General features: G+C 32.8%; 1 protein-coding gene across 1 annotated transcript in view; it reads right to left on the bottom strand.

Annotated features, from left to right (window-relative positions):
- The window catches only part of LOC107662500 (protein unc-13 homolog C), a 113,812-nt gene that overhangs the window by 15,713 nt on the left and 83,581 nt on the right, over window positions 1-14,518 (bottom strand). Inside the window, exons 17-22 of the mRNA XM_016452549.1 lie at window positions 13,747-13,835; window positions 12,301-12,441; window positions 12,097-12,220; window positions 11,006-11,065; window positions 7,182-7,262; window positions 1,306-1,453 (exon numbers count right to left, since the gene is read on the bottom strand). Of these exons, the coding sequence (XP_016308035.1) occupies window positions 1,306-1,453; window positions 7,182-7,262; window positions 11,006-11,065; window positions 12,097-12,220; window positions 12,301-12,441; window positions 13,747-13,835 (643 nt within the window). The remainder of the gene's footprint in view (window positions 1-1,305; window positions 1,454-7,181; window positions 7,263-11,005; window positions 11,066-12,096; window positions 12,221-12,300; window positions 12,442-13,746; window positions 13,836-14,518) is intronic.

Consider the following 14,518-nt stretch of genomic DNA (forward strand, 5'->3'; position numbering starts at 1 on the left):
TCAATAAGCGTGACCAGGGTTGCCAGGTTTTCACAACAAAACCCGCCTAATTGCTACTCAAAACTAGCCCAAAACTACAAAACGCGGCAACAGTGTTAAAGTAGCCCAATTCCGCGGGAAAACCGCAGACTTGGCAACACTGAGCATGACTGATACTCGAGCCAACTCTGCTCTAACTGTCGACTAGCAGTGGGAGTCAGATTGTCCCCTAGTGGATGGCTAAAGATTTGTTAACTCATATTCATAAATCCTCAAAGGAACGTCTCTGAATTAACTGATGCGCCCCACAGGTTGAAAACCCCTGCCCTAAGGTACAAAAGCGAAAAGGTACATCTTTGTACCTTATTTACCCCTAAATGGTACTTGTTAGTACTTTAAAAGTACATATTAGTACCTTTTGAAAGGGTACTGCCCCAGTGACCGTTTTGTACCTTTTTTTTTGTTGTATTTTTGCATGTAAGCAATTCCATAACACACAGCACAAAATATTTGTGTTGCATGAATACAATGAGTATTCATACAGTTTTATTAAATTATATTTAGATCGTAGTTGTTCCAAACCGGTATGAGTTTCTTTCTTCTGCTGAACATAACAGAAGATATTTTGAAGAATGTTGGTAACCAAACAGTTGTTGGTCCCCATTGACTTGAAAAAATAAAATAAAAATAAATAAAAATACTATGGAAGTCAATGGGGACATGAAAGAGTTTCGTTACTCACATTCCTCAAAATATCTTCTTCTGTGTTCAACAGAAGAAAGAAACTCATACAGGTTTGGAACAACATGATGGTGAGTAAGTGATGACAGAATTTTCATTCTTGGGTGAACTGTCCCTTTAAGTGAGCTTACTGAATAAAAAAAATGTTGTCTACTTGTATTAAAAGCAGGACAGTCCAATAAAATGTGTTTAATATTTTCTTCTTGCAGAACATATATACATTTGATTGGTACTTTCTGGCATTGAAAGAATCTGTATAATTTTAACCTACTAATTCCTCTCACTTTTTTGTGCACTGTGTTTGTCACAATGCATTCTGGGATGGACTTCTGATTGATTGCTGTCTTAGAATTTGGCCAAAAGAAGGAATCAGAATGTTGCTAATGTATGTCTAATGTTGTCTAAGTAGGCTGCACACTACATTATGTTTTGGAACAGATAAATGTAGATAATTCATGCATACAGAAAACTTGCATACTGCACAAGTAAACGCACTCCATAAAACTGCAGAGAAAGTGTCTCTCTCTCTCTCTCCTGACAGGGAGATGTACGATCGCTCCTCCAGGAGCACAAATATGCTCTTACCTTGAGAGGTTTGGGTGCATATATATTTCTTGATCAAGGCATCTGTGGGTTGAGTGTAAAGGCTGAGGGCGTATTTCAAGGACTTGAGATCGGGGCTCTTCTCCAGGAAGGTTTTCTTCAGACCGTTTCCACCCGCATGGAAATATTGCTGAACGGAGAAACAAACGCGCTGGTTACTGAGAGAGTCAAACATGGCTACAGATCACTCAGAAAATACATCAACACAGCGTTAACCTGAAAAAACACCCATTCACTGAGACAGAACAAATGAATCATATAAAGGTAAAGTTCTGAGTGGAGAAGTAATCATGGGATATTGGCAGCAGGGTTACTTCTAAGCAGCACATTTTCATGTCTTAATATACTGGATGAAATATTAAAGTCAATTTTTAAAGACGGAAATCAGTTCATTTTCTTTTATCACAACATTATGAATTAAGTGAACACTGGGCTGAATTTGAACTCATTTGAGTGCGTTGGTCTGAGTGGATGTTGATTTGTAAAAATTCCAAGTGTTTCTTCATTGTTCTTTAAATGAACATTTTTTGATTGTTATTTTTATTGTTATTTTTTGTGAGGGAAATGATGGTTACAAACAAAATAATAAAATAAAAATATTCTACCAGCTTATCCTACACTGAAAAACTAAATCGGTGTAGGATTTACTTTAAATTTTCACTCAGAAACTGCTAGTAAATTCAATTCAAATTCAAATACAAATCACAAATAATTATAAGGGAACAGCAAATAACACATTGAATTAAACATGAAATAATGAAGAAAGACTGAAATAGTATCGTCTTGTAAATTACATATTACAAATGTAATAATCAAATAAAAAAAGTAAAATACCAGAGCATATTTTAAATTAAAATAAACACTATTAAAAAGCTTCCTACAATTGCAACACATGCAAAAGCTCTAGAGTTCAGGTTTTGTAGAACAGGAATAATCCTTGTAATCCACACGAGACTGTGTTATATTGTGAATAATGGTGCATTTACTGGCTTTCAGAGATTCGTACACTACTGTATTGCCTTACTGTTTAAATACTGCAAAACACAGAAAAATATCATCCATTCATTAGAACACGATTTGAACATCATAAATGAAACATTCTCAGTGGAGAACCAGCACAGATGCTGCAGGAGGCGGTTCAGTAATATTCATAGCTTCACACGGTTAACTGAGTTAATCCAGAGTTGCCGGTGAGACATGAGAGCGATAACACATCTGTCAGCTGAACACAATCAGATCAGGGTTAAACAGAAGCAAAGAGCTGCAGAGATCATCTGCCACCGCTGGACACGAGTGTGAGGAGACGACTGGCATTTGATCAGATCTCGTTTATTATTCTATTAGCATAAGGGCCGATTAGAGGAGGAGTGGAGAGGACGGAGCGCTGGCGTTTTCATGCCGTGATTGAGACAGATGAGATTTCCACCAAGGAATCAATCGCTCCGGCTCTGAGGAAAGGCCAGGTGTCATTTTCAATGCTTGCATTGAGTTTTTCTCTCACTTTGACCTTAATAAAATAAAATAGAAATAAAGAATATCGAATAAAAATAGAAATAAAAAATATCTATCCCATACAGCAATATATATAGATATATGTATATATATATACATATAATTTTTTTTTTTTTGTTTTTTTCAGAAATACTGCACATTTACATTTTTCTCCTAAATAAATTCTGGTAAATAACATTACTTTACTTTTCTCTTGGGCTTGCTTTTGTATTTAAAAAGTACATATAATAATACATTTTAACATGGCCAAAATATATTTTAAATATATGTTAAATATGAATTGTAATCAGCGAAGCTCAATGAAATATATTTTTTAAAATTGCAAATATATTTAGTTTCAACCTTCACATACCAAAATATAAAATATATTATATTTTTGGGGGCAAGAAAATACATTTCCAATCTTATAGCCTACATTTAGGCTTTATTCATTATTTATTTTTATTTAAATGTGTTATACATTACACACATTACAGACAACAAATACAAATTTTCTTCAAATGTGACATGAATGTATTTTCTTGGATTGAAATATATGGAGGGGGGAATGTATTTTTAAATGCATAAAAAATTTATATATATATATATATATATATTTTTTTTTTTTCTTCCCAAAAATCTGATGAGCGTTCAGTTCATGCAAAAACCAAAAATACGTCAAATCATGCAGTGACCTATATTTAGGCTAAATGCGGATGGAATGGCCTACTAGAGTTAAAAACTAGAATGATTTAATAATGTTTAATTTTTTTAATGTAGTGTAATAGCCTATTGTTAATAAAAAAAACGCAAATCATGTTTTTTTTTTTAAATGTTACATGTTCAGAGTTTTTCTTCAAATGTGACATGAATGTATTTTCTTGGATTGAAATATATGGAGGGGGGAATGTATTTTTAAATGCATAAAAAATTTATATATATATATATATATATATATATTTTTTTTTTCTTCCCAAAAATTACAAAATATATATTGGCCAAAAATATATTGTTAGACATATTTACATAAATATATTTTGAAACATATTTCAGCAAAAAAAAAATAAAAAGTTTTTGGCCACATTTTGTAGATACTGAAATCAATATTTGTATTTTTTTTTAAATAATAATAATAATATATAGGATCTATCTATCTGTCTGTCTATTTCATCTATTTTTTTCTGTTTGTTGGCTCTTTCTCAGTCCTTTCAGCGTCTGTGTGATGAAATCCAGTAAACAGCCTCTCATTGTCTGCTGATGAAGGCCTCTGGCTGTGAGCTGGACTCTAATTGATCCGATGATGAATGGCTGATGTGGTTTGTCGGCTGTATTGATTGGTCAGGACTCAGGACGAGCATCACTTTGTTAATAATACAGAATAAAGAATAAACAAGATTTGGTGAAACTCATCAGAGCAGCAGGTTGTTCAGTGCAATGTTTATATGTTCCATGTGCTTTCGTGTTCTGATCATATCAGTCTTCGTGTTATGAAAATACTTGAAATACGCTGGATTTCAAATGCATGCTTGTTTAATCTTCTGGTGGCCCATTATTTCAGCTGCATTATTCATATGGAGCTTTTTCTATTGTGTGTTTGAGAGTAGTGGCGAGGAGGAGGCAAAGTCCCTGCTTTATTTATTTTGTTTAATGTAAATTCATGTTCCATCTGTGTCATTTGCGTGACATATGTCTTCCATGTGGAACAGCATTTACCTCAGATGAACAACACATTAATATTATCATATTTTTATGTGTTGTAGTCGTACAGTATCAAGTCTCATTCATTTTTATTGCACCAAAAATAATAATTACAATAATACATAAAATACATAGCTGATTTTTGAGTTAAAAAATCTAAATATTCTTAAAACTAAATACATTTATTTATTTGCAAAGCTGCATAAGATAATAAGACTTGCATTCAGAGAATAATTAGATTATTTATTTAATAGTTATAATTTTTGCCTGTCTCATGTATGAGATTTATGCTTAAAAAACACACACACACACACACACACACACACACACACAAATTGAATTTAAGATACATTATAATCTTGGCACATAAGTCTTAAAATATTATTGATTTATTTTAATAATGTTTATCTTTCTAAATATTTATCCATCTGAATATCTACCTATTGAATGTTTATAACTATTGTTTAGCATGTATGTTGTTTTGCATATTTTGAATATAATATCGTTTTTCCTTCACTTTGACCTTATAAAATAAAATAAATATATAAAAAAAACAATAGAAAAAATATATATTTTTTTATTTGTATAGCATTGTTCATGTCTATCTAAATATGTGGTAATTTTTTTTTTTTTAATTTAAAATAAATAAATAATAAAAATGGCCAGTTAATAAAAATAAATGTAATTCAAGATACATAATATTCTCTTCAAATAAGACTTACAATATTATTAATTTAATTTGTAAATATTATCTGAATATCAACCTATCTATTGTTTAGCATTAAAAAAAATAAAATAATAATGTTTGGATATGTTAATGGAAAATATTAAATGAAAAGTTATATTTTGATGTGCACTGATTCACTGATTCATTCATGTTTAAAAAGACCTCAAAACAAAGACATCAGATGCTGATTGTTCTCCTCTCCCTCTTTTTATCTGTTTGTCTCTTTTCTTCCCACTCACACATAAATTATTATTCTCATTAATCTCAGCAGATATCTTTGCTGTCGAGCACAGAATCCTCAGCTCATCTCTGCGTGCAGCCATTTCCATCACCAACATTTTACTCAAGGCTTTTGTGAACGTCCCTAATTAGCTTCAGTCCTCAGAATACCAATGAGCGAAATTCCCAGTCCATGACTGATCCCAACAGAGAGGGGCGTGCGTTTCCACGGAGACGACGGAATCAATAATATCTCTGATGTTGCATGTATGTGCAGCTCACATGCACATTTACACCACAACTAACATCACACACTAAGGCTGTACATTTTTTTTTCGAATTTCAAATATTCGTCGAATTTACGTTGCAAAAATGTTGCATTCGAATTTTAGGTGTGCGTCAGGCAGCCTTATCAGTGGCACACGATGATATGCGACGACGATGTAAGTGTCATTGCATTTTAATGCTTTTGTTAGTCTATCCAGTTGAACCCACTAGATGCTGCGCTGCTACGTTGTTCATTCAAAATATTGCGGGGAAAAAAGAACATCAAAGCGGAGATGATGTTGTTTACGTCAAAACCGAAACCAAGCCGTTCACACAGAACACACATGTATCACATTTTCTAGAGGGACATCTATCACCGCTGCACTCGCGTCTCGCACAAGAGAGTCGCATGTTTAGAAAGCCATGGAAAATGAATGTAAGTTCAACTTTTAAAAACATGTCTCAAGACTTTATGGCGGTTTCCCCCATCCTATTGCATCTCAAGTTTTTAAATGAAGAAAGTACTCTTTGTGATTGGTTTTCGGTCCTTTGTATTAATCTATACATACATGCATGATGCTGTTTTGTTTCTAATTGTTTAAGCAACTTTAATTATATAAGGTTTATAAACATTATTTTAAACATTATGCACTTTTTTCGAAGATAGTCGTGTTATTTTATTATGCTTTGAAGAAACGTGCATTAGTAATATTTTGTTCGATGCGCCCTCTTGTGGCCTCGAGAGAAGCCAAAAGCTTTTTTCCCCCCTAACTGAAATTATGCCTTTTAAATTCGAATAAAATTCGAATATTGATAATATTTAAGTACAAAATTCGAATTTAGTTTTTCAGCCATTTTGACAGCCCTATCACACACCATACTAACCTCACACGTGTGTGTTTGCATTTGTGACGCAGGTAAATAAAATCAAGGTCAGATCTAATCTGACTCTATTCCATGCACTTCAACTGTAGAAAATGTGGTTCGGAGGTGGCAAATTGGCTTCAAATCATCACTTAAACCTGATGCATATTCAGGAAAAAGGAGAATGTTTAAGTTGCATGAAATTGCTCATAAACGCTTGAGTTTCTGCATGCATCACATCGCCCTCCAGAGGCCTGGAGAGGAACTGAAAGCATCAAGTACACAATCACAGAACAAAATCCATAGACCGGATATGATATTGCAGTTTTGAGTCTCTTTTTATGAGTGGAATAAGTAGCAGTTGGTATGTGAACAGTCTGTGTGCATAACTATAAAAACTGTTGCATATACTAGCAGTTAGTCTAATGATAATCAGGCTTAATTTTCCACCTCCACTTAAACTAAGCTATATTTTTATGCAGATGAATTTAAAACCAGGTGTTTGACTTGCAACACCAATCTGAGCAGCAGTTCATGCAACTGGCCCCTGAAATCGGAGAATCAGAGCAGAAGAAGAACGAGAAGCCGATACCTTGATGGTGGGAAGCACTAAATCCAAAGCGGCACATTGTCGAGGGCTCAGACTGCGAGCTTCCTCCCGGATCACATGCTCCTGAGACAAACAGAGAAAGACAGAGTGATTTACATTCAAATGTACTGAAGCTCTTTTCCAACGCTGGTTGAGCTATGCAAACTACCTCATGTTAAACAATTTTGATGAAATACCATGCAAAAAATGACTCGTTCAGACTCAACATGTTTGCTGTTGTTATCTTAATTTATTTTAGCTATAAACTATGTATGCCCTTCATTAATTGTATTTCTTGAATTTATTTTTGATATAAAATAAGATATATAAGATGTTCAGTAAATATATTAATTTCATTAAAAAAAGTTTTATGAAGGGCTTATTATGGAAGGCATTTTCAGCCATTTAAAAGAAATAATAATGAAATAGTTTTAATTTTTTAATAATTTAATTGATTTATTTAAAATTGTAATTGTATAATTTATAGCTAAAATCAAATATAAAAATAAAACAAGCTTTTCCTCTATGCATTTCCAAGCTATGTAAACAACCTCATGCTAAACAATTTTGATAAAATACAATGCATAAAATTATTCTGAGAAATCAGATTTGCTTGCCATGTTTATTTTATTTTATTTTAGCTGTAAAGAAATATATATATATACATACAGTATATATATATATATATATGCCCTTCATTTTTTATTTATTTTATATATAAAATAAAACAAAATATATAAGACCTCTATTAAATATTATTATAATGTATTATTTCATTTTATTTTGCTTTAGTTATAAACATAAAATATTTTCTTTTATGAAGGGCATATATATTTCAATTCATAGCTAAAATAAAATAAAATGGCTCTGAGCATTTAGATTTGCTTGACATGTTTACTAGTTTGCTTCTTTCATTTTTTTTCTAAAATGCCTTAATACCAACTGTTTTCAAAAGTTCTCTCCAGTTAATTTCAACACCAGAACCCTGACCATAACATTAGGTGGAAGATTCAGGTCAAACACAAACGCAGAATCTCAGGATTTATAAGGATGACTAGTGTGCATTTAGGGTTTTGCATGTATAGGGCATTTAGAAGTCAACGGAGCTTTTCTTGGAGCTTCTTACCGCTCATTAGAATCAAAGGTGACAGTTCCCAGAAGACTCTGTGGCCTCACCATGATTCAAGACGAGAAGTCAGGCAGTGAAACTTCAATTTTATTTAATCTTACAGGTCAATGGCGGTGCAAAGTTTAATACAAATAAGCCTGAGAGTGATAACAGGGCGGTGTGTGAGTGAGCATTAATCCACATCAAATCAGTGTAACTTCAAGTGTGTGTGTTTGAGTAGGAAGAGCTGATTCTGTCCATTGACTTCTCCCAGCTTAAGGTCACCTATTTAGAGATGCGAGCACTTCGAGCGAGTGTATTGATCAGGTGTTAAACCGGCCTGTACGTCCACTGACAAACCTCTGTTCAGGTCAGTACACACACATTCAGACTCGCTGCACACCGAGACATCCACAAATACACTCTAGAGGTCAAACAGCACTCGACGCACATTTTATCACTCATCGTGTGTTAAATGTTACTGCACTTTCATAAAACCTCACTGGATGTACAATGCAATAAAAAAACACTTTATTATAATAAAGTAATTAGTATAATAGTGAAAACTTTAAATATTTTTGAATTTTTGTCTTGTTTTTCAGTACAATTGTTTTAGCATTCCTAAATCAAGATACATTTACTTGAGAAGCAAAAGTATTTTTGTTTTCTGAAAAGGTGATCAAAATGAAGAGAGTTTTTGCTTAAAACAATAAGAAATATTTGCCAGTGGGGTCAGAAAAATAATCTTGTTTTTTTTTTAAACTAAGTTATTTTTTCTTAAACTCACTTAATTATGACTTTTTTTCAGAAAACAAGACTATATCTTTTTGCTTTTCAAGTAAACGAATCTTGAATGTTTAGATAATTGTACTGGAAAACAAGACAAATTAACTGAGGAAGAAAATCCGTACTCCCATTTAAAAGTCTGAGATCAGTAAGATTGTTTTTTATTTATTTAGAAATGAATACTTTTATTCACAAAGGATGCTTTAAATTGATTAAAAGTGACAGTCAAGACATTTATAATGTTACAAATGATTTATTTTTCAAATAAACACTGATATTTTTAACTTTCTATTCATCAAAGAATCCTGAAAAATAAAATGTATCACAGTTTTCACAAAATTATATTTAGCAGCACAACTGTTTTCAACATTGATAATAATCAGAAATGTTTCTCAAGCAGCAAATCAGCATATTAGAATGATTTCTGAAGATCATGTGACACTGAAGACTGGAGTAATGATGCTGAAAATTCAGCTGCGCATCACAGAAATAAATTACATTTGACAATATATTCACATAGAAAACTTATTTTAAATTGAAATAATATTTAACTGTTTTTACTGTATTTTTGATTAAATAAACGCAGCCTTGGTGAGCAGAAGAGACTTCTTTAAACATAAATATTCCTTCTATTTAAAACATGCAATATTACTCAATATTTGCATGTCAAGCAGCTTCTACATCACTTAGAAACAATAACTAGAGTTGATTCTCTTGTGCACATAAGAGTAGAGTGCTTCAAAACTCACTTGTTATGAGTTTTAAGGCAGTCGCATATAAGTGTTTAAGCCATAGACAGCAACGCCGTTCACTGGGTTTAGAAACAGAGCGGTTGAATTCTACACACAATTACTGAAGCACAGAGAACAGGAGCCAGAAAAAAGCATTTCGAGGTAAAGCAGCAATTGAGCAGAGATGTTTCAATGCATATGAAATGAGACAGAGAGAGGGACAACTGAGACGGAGAGTATCTGGATACATAATGATGAGAAGCTCTCCATCTGTCTTGACACCTGCTCAGATCCAAAGCGCTCGTCCTTCTCTGGACTTAAACTCCACAGCAGGGCGGATATAATTACACCAGCAGAAGCAGGAAAGTTTTCCGGCATGATTCCAGAGAGAGCGGAATGATGTAAACGGGCAGCGGTTGACGGAAAGCTGCAAAGCCGTAGCATAAGCTGGAAACCGTTTTCAGCAAAACGGGAGCTACGTGAAAGCACTACGGTAAAAACACTTTAAACTGAACATGCCTCGCTCCCATCTACAATCTGATGCACTCGTCTGCATTCAGAGGCTTGCTTATTAAACCAGTTACCTCTCATTTTGGGTCGTGTTCAAACACATCAATGCCATTCACTTAAAGGAACAGTTCATGCAAAAAAAAAAAAAAACATGTTCCCGTATTCTGTGATTTTTTGCAACAGCTCATTTTGTATAATGACCAAAAACTCAACTAATAAAAAATGTTCAGAAACGTTCTGCTAACATTCCCATAAAGTTATTTGCATTTAGATTCATTCATTTAGCAGATGCTTTTATCCAAAGTGACTTGCAATGTTGTGAAAATGTTATTTCTGAATCTTCTCTCATCTGAATGTCTGAAAGTTATGCGAATTTTGTCATTTTATCATGTAAACATTATGGGAATGTTACTTTTGAATGTTCTCTGAACATAGTAACATAGCAACATTTACAAAATAAATGGTAGACGAACATCCAATTAAAATGTTTCAGAAAAAAACGTTTTTGAGAATGTTATTAAAGACCTTTGAACAAACATTCTGAGAATGTTCCCTATTAGCTGGGAAGCCTTTGAACTACTTTTTTTTTTTTTTGGGAGCTATAACAACACTGTCATTTTATGGCTGAAGTATCCCTTGAAAAAGAAAGTGAAAACTTTTTCATTAGTGTAGTTAGAAAAGCGAGTCCTCACCTTGAGTTTGGAGAGCTGACCGAGGTCCTTGGCAGCACTGAAAATCATCTGAGCCCCTTGCTGTTAAACAAAAGCACCAAACAAAGAGTTGAAATGTAATTCACTCGTCTGGGAATGAAGTGTCTCAGGAGACAGCGAGTGAAACAGAGTTTGTTTAGTGTGTTTGACAGTCGAGTTTTTGAGTGCTGATTCAGCTTATTAAGAAAATGGACAGGAAGCTCGTGAAGGAACATTATTTTTGGTTCATGTCACTTGCTGGAAAATTATTTCCAAAATCAAAGAGGGCCATTGTGCCAACATTCAATTTAATTTTATAGCTATAAAATAAAATATAAAAATGTAAGTACTACATTAAATATTTTATTTTAGCACTAAAGTAAAATATATAAGGCCTCCATTAAATATTTTAATTTATAGCTACAAATTAAAATCTACAAGCCCTATATTAAAGATTTAATTAAATACAATTTTACATATAAAGCAAATTTTATTTAATGGCCTTCCATTAAATATTGTATTTTATTTCTATTTTATATTTTAGCTATGAAATAAAATATGCATCAATTAATTGTATTATTTTATTTTAAAATATATGAAATAAAATATATAAGCCCTACATTAAATACATTAAATTTATATAGATATTTTTTTTGTAAATTTGAATTTAATTAAATATAAGCTATAAAGTAAAATATACAAGCCCTCCATTAAATATTTTATTTTATTTTATTGCCATGAAATAAAAAATATAAGACCTTGATAAAAATATTTTTTATATTTAGTTTTATAAATAAATAAAATATTAAACCTGTGTAAAGCTCTTTAGTAATTATGGTAATTCTTCTTTGTAGATCCCTTAACTTAACCACTAAACAACAATTTTCAAACAGCAACACGTCTCTTTCTATCCTCAGCTGATCTGCTATGACTGTCTCTTCATTCACATTTCTAGGAGCAGATGCAGTGTGTGTGTGTGTGTGTTTGTGAGTGAGTGTGTGTGTGTGTTTGTGTGTGTGTGTGTGTGTGTGTGTGTGTGTTTGTGAGTGAGTGTGTGTGTGTGTGTGTGTGTGTGGCAGACGTGTTACACTCACTGTCTGGTCTGAGAGCGGTGGAAGAACAATCTGTCGCTCGATGGTGTTGAGCACGATCTTCCACAGCTCCTTCAGGACCCGTTTGAGAACAGTCTTCTCACAGATCTTGGCAAACAGAATTAGGCTGGAGAGAAAAAAGAGGGATGGAGTGAAAGAAAGAAATGCAACTGGTCTTTCAACAGATGTACCTCTGCATTTTCTTACTTCTTGTCCAGCAGGTCCATGAGGGGTCTCAGGACGGTCTCTGCGTCCATGGCTGCGTTACTCTTGTTCCCTGCGTTTCCTTTCATCTGCATCAGCTCCTGGTTCATTTGTTTGACACAGTCCTCAATGACCGACTTGAAACTGCAGATAGACATGTTAAAATTAGTTTGAAACCTTAAAGGGTCATGAAACCCCCCGTTTCAGCACTGGTTACTTCTCACCACAGTTTTAAAAAATGCTAAAAAAGTGGGCGTGGTGCGCAGCGGAGCGGAGGAGGGGGAAGAGGGGAGACAGACAACACACACACACTAAAATCTCAGAAAAAGTAGTCTTTAAAAACAACATTCATACTAGCATTCGGTTGAGAATGACATGTTAAACACATTTTTATCATTCGAGCTCTTCTGTTTGTCTATGTATCTATAAAATAAAATATAAAAGTCCCCCATAAAAATATTTGTAGAAAATAAAATAAAATGAAATGGTATTTTTTATAATTCAAGCTAATCTGTATGTCTACGTATATTAATCACAGAAGGCAACATGAACAGAAACATTAACAGAAAATAAATCCTATTTACTTTCTTTATAAATGTTGCAGGTATATTTTATTTCAGGTGTACAAAGTATATAAGACCTTCATTAAATGTTTTATTTTATTTTAACTGTAAATAAAATAAAATATAAAGATCCTTCATAAAAAATATTTTATTTTGCTTTATTTTATGAATTATAATAAATTAAAATATTTGATTATTTTTAATAATTAATTAACTAAAATAAAACTGATTTTTATTATTCAAGCTAATCTGTCTTTAACTATAAAATAAAATATATAGGTCCTCAATAAAAATATTTTTATTTTATAAAATCAATCAAATTTATTATAAATTATAATAAAATAATTTAAATGCAATTTAAAAAATCAATCAAATTTATTATAAATTATAATAAAATATAAAAATAAAAATGTATCATTCAATCTAATTTGCATGTCTATGTCTTTTAGTCATAAAAGGCAATTAATGGAAAATGGATTTACTTTCTCCATGTATGCTGCATATTTTATTTTAACTCTACATTAAAATATATAAAGGCCCAATAAAATATTTTTATATTATTTTATAAATTATAATGCATTAACATAAATAAATGAAATACATTCAACATAAAATAACATTTGAGCTAATTTGTATGTCTATGTTTTTTAATCACAGAAAGCAACATGTCACAGGTCTTATTATAAATGATTCTTCAGTGCATATTATTCGGTTTTCTTTAACTTTCTTCACCTCTATTGATGTAATCTAAGCTGTGAATCAATAATAGCCTCAGCATCCAATCAAATATGTGTACCGATAACATTTAATTTGTGTGACTGATTTCCACTCTTGACTCCATCAGAATGTCATCATATTTACTCGGGCTCAACAGCTCATACGTCACCTGGAGCCGAAGACGCCGCTGAGCTCATCCAGCACCGTATTGAGTTTATTCTGCAGCTCTTTCAGCAGATCACTGGCCTCCGCGTCCAGCTGGAAGACACACACAGCGCTGTCAGTCACGTCACATGACACAGGAACAGGAACAGGAAGTGCAGAAGATTCAGCGGTAACATCACATGCCTCTGTATGACACGTCAAATAATAAACTGCTCTGTAATAGCAACTGATTATCCCAAAATTTATTTATTAGTCATATCCAGGGTCCAAAAGCAAAACTCGCCAAGTCAGCATATATTAAAGCAAGAAGCCGTGGTTTACTCCGAGTGCCTAAAACCCCCTTAGCTGTTATAAATTCACTGTAAACCACGGCTTCACGGGGCTTATTGCTTTTATAAAACGGCTATTCCATATATGTAGCAAGGTTTCACAAAATAAAACAGAGCAAATAAAATGTAACGATATTAATAAAACAGTATTCTTACACCAAACAATGTAGTTCCTCAGAATTAGTTGTGGTTGTAACAAAGTGGTTGGCGAGCAACACACAGACGTAAACAACGGTGTATGTTTGTAGAGTAATTTACAACAGCTTCGAACGTGGCTCAGCCAATCAGAATCAAGCACCGGAACTCTCCGTTTTATAATGTGAATAAAACTTCACTTTGAGTAAATAAAGCAGTTATTGGCCATTTAGTCGCTATTAAAAAGCATTAAATGGTGTAAGTTAAATAAAACAGATACATAATCCCTAATAATCAATCAATCAATCTTTA

Source organism: Sinocyclocheilus anshuiensis, unplaced genomic scaffold (assembly GCF_001515605.1).
Source record: "Sinocyclocheilus anshuiensis isolate Anshui unplaced genomic scaffold, SAMN03320099.WGS_v1.1 scaffold1104, whole genome shotgun sequence".
Taxonomy (NCBI): Eukaryota; Metazoa; Chordata; class Actinopteri; order Cypriniformes; family Cyprinidae; genus Sinocyclocheilus; species Sinocyclocheilus anshuiensis.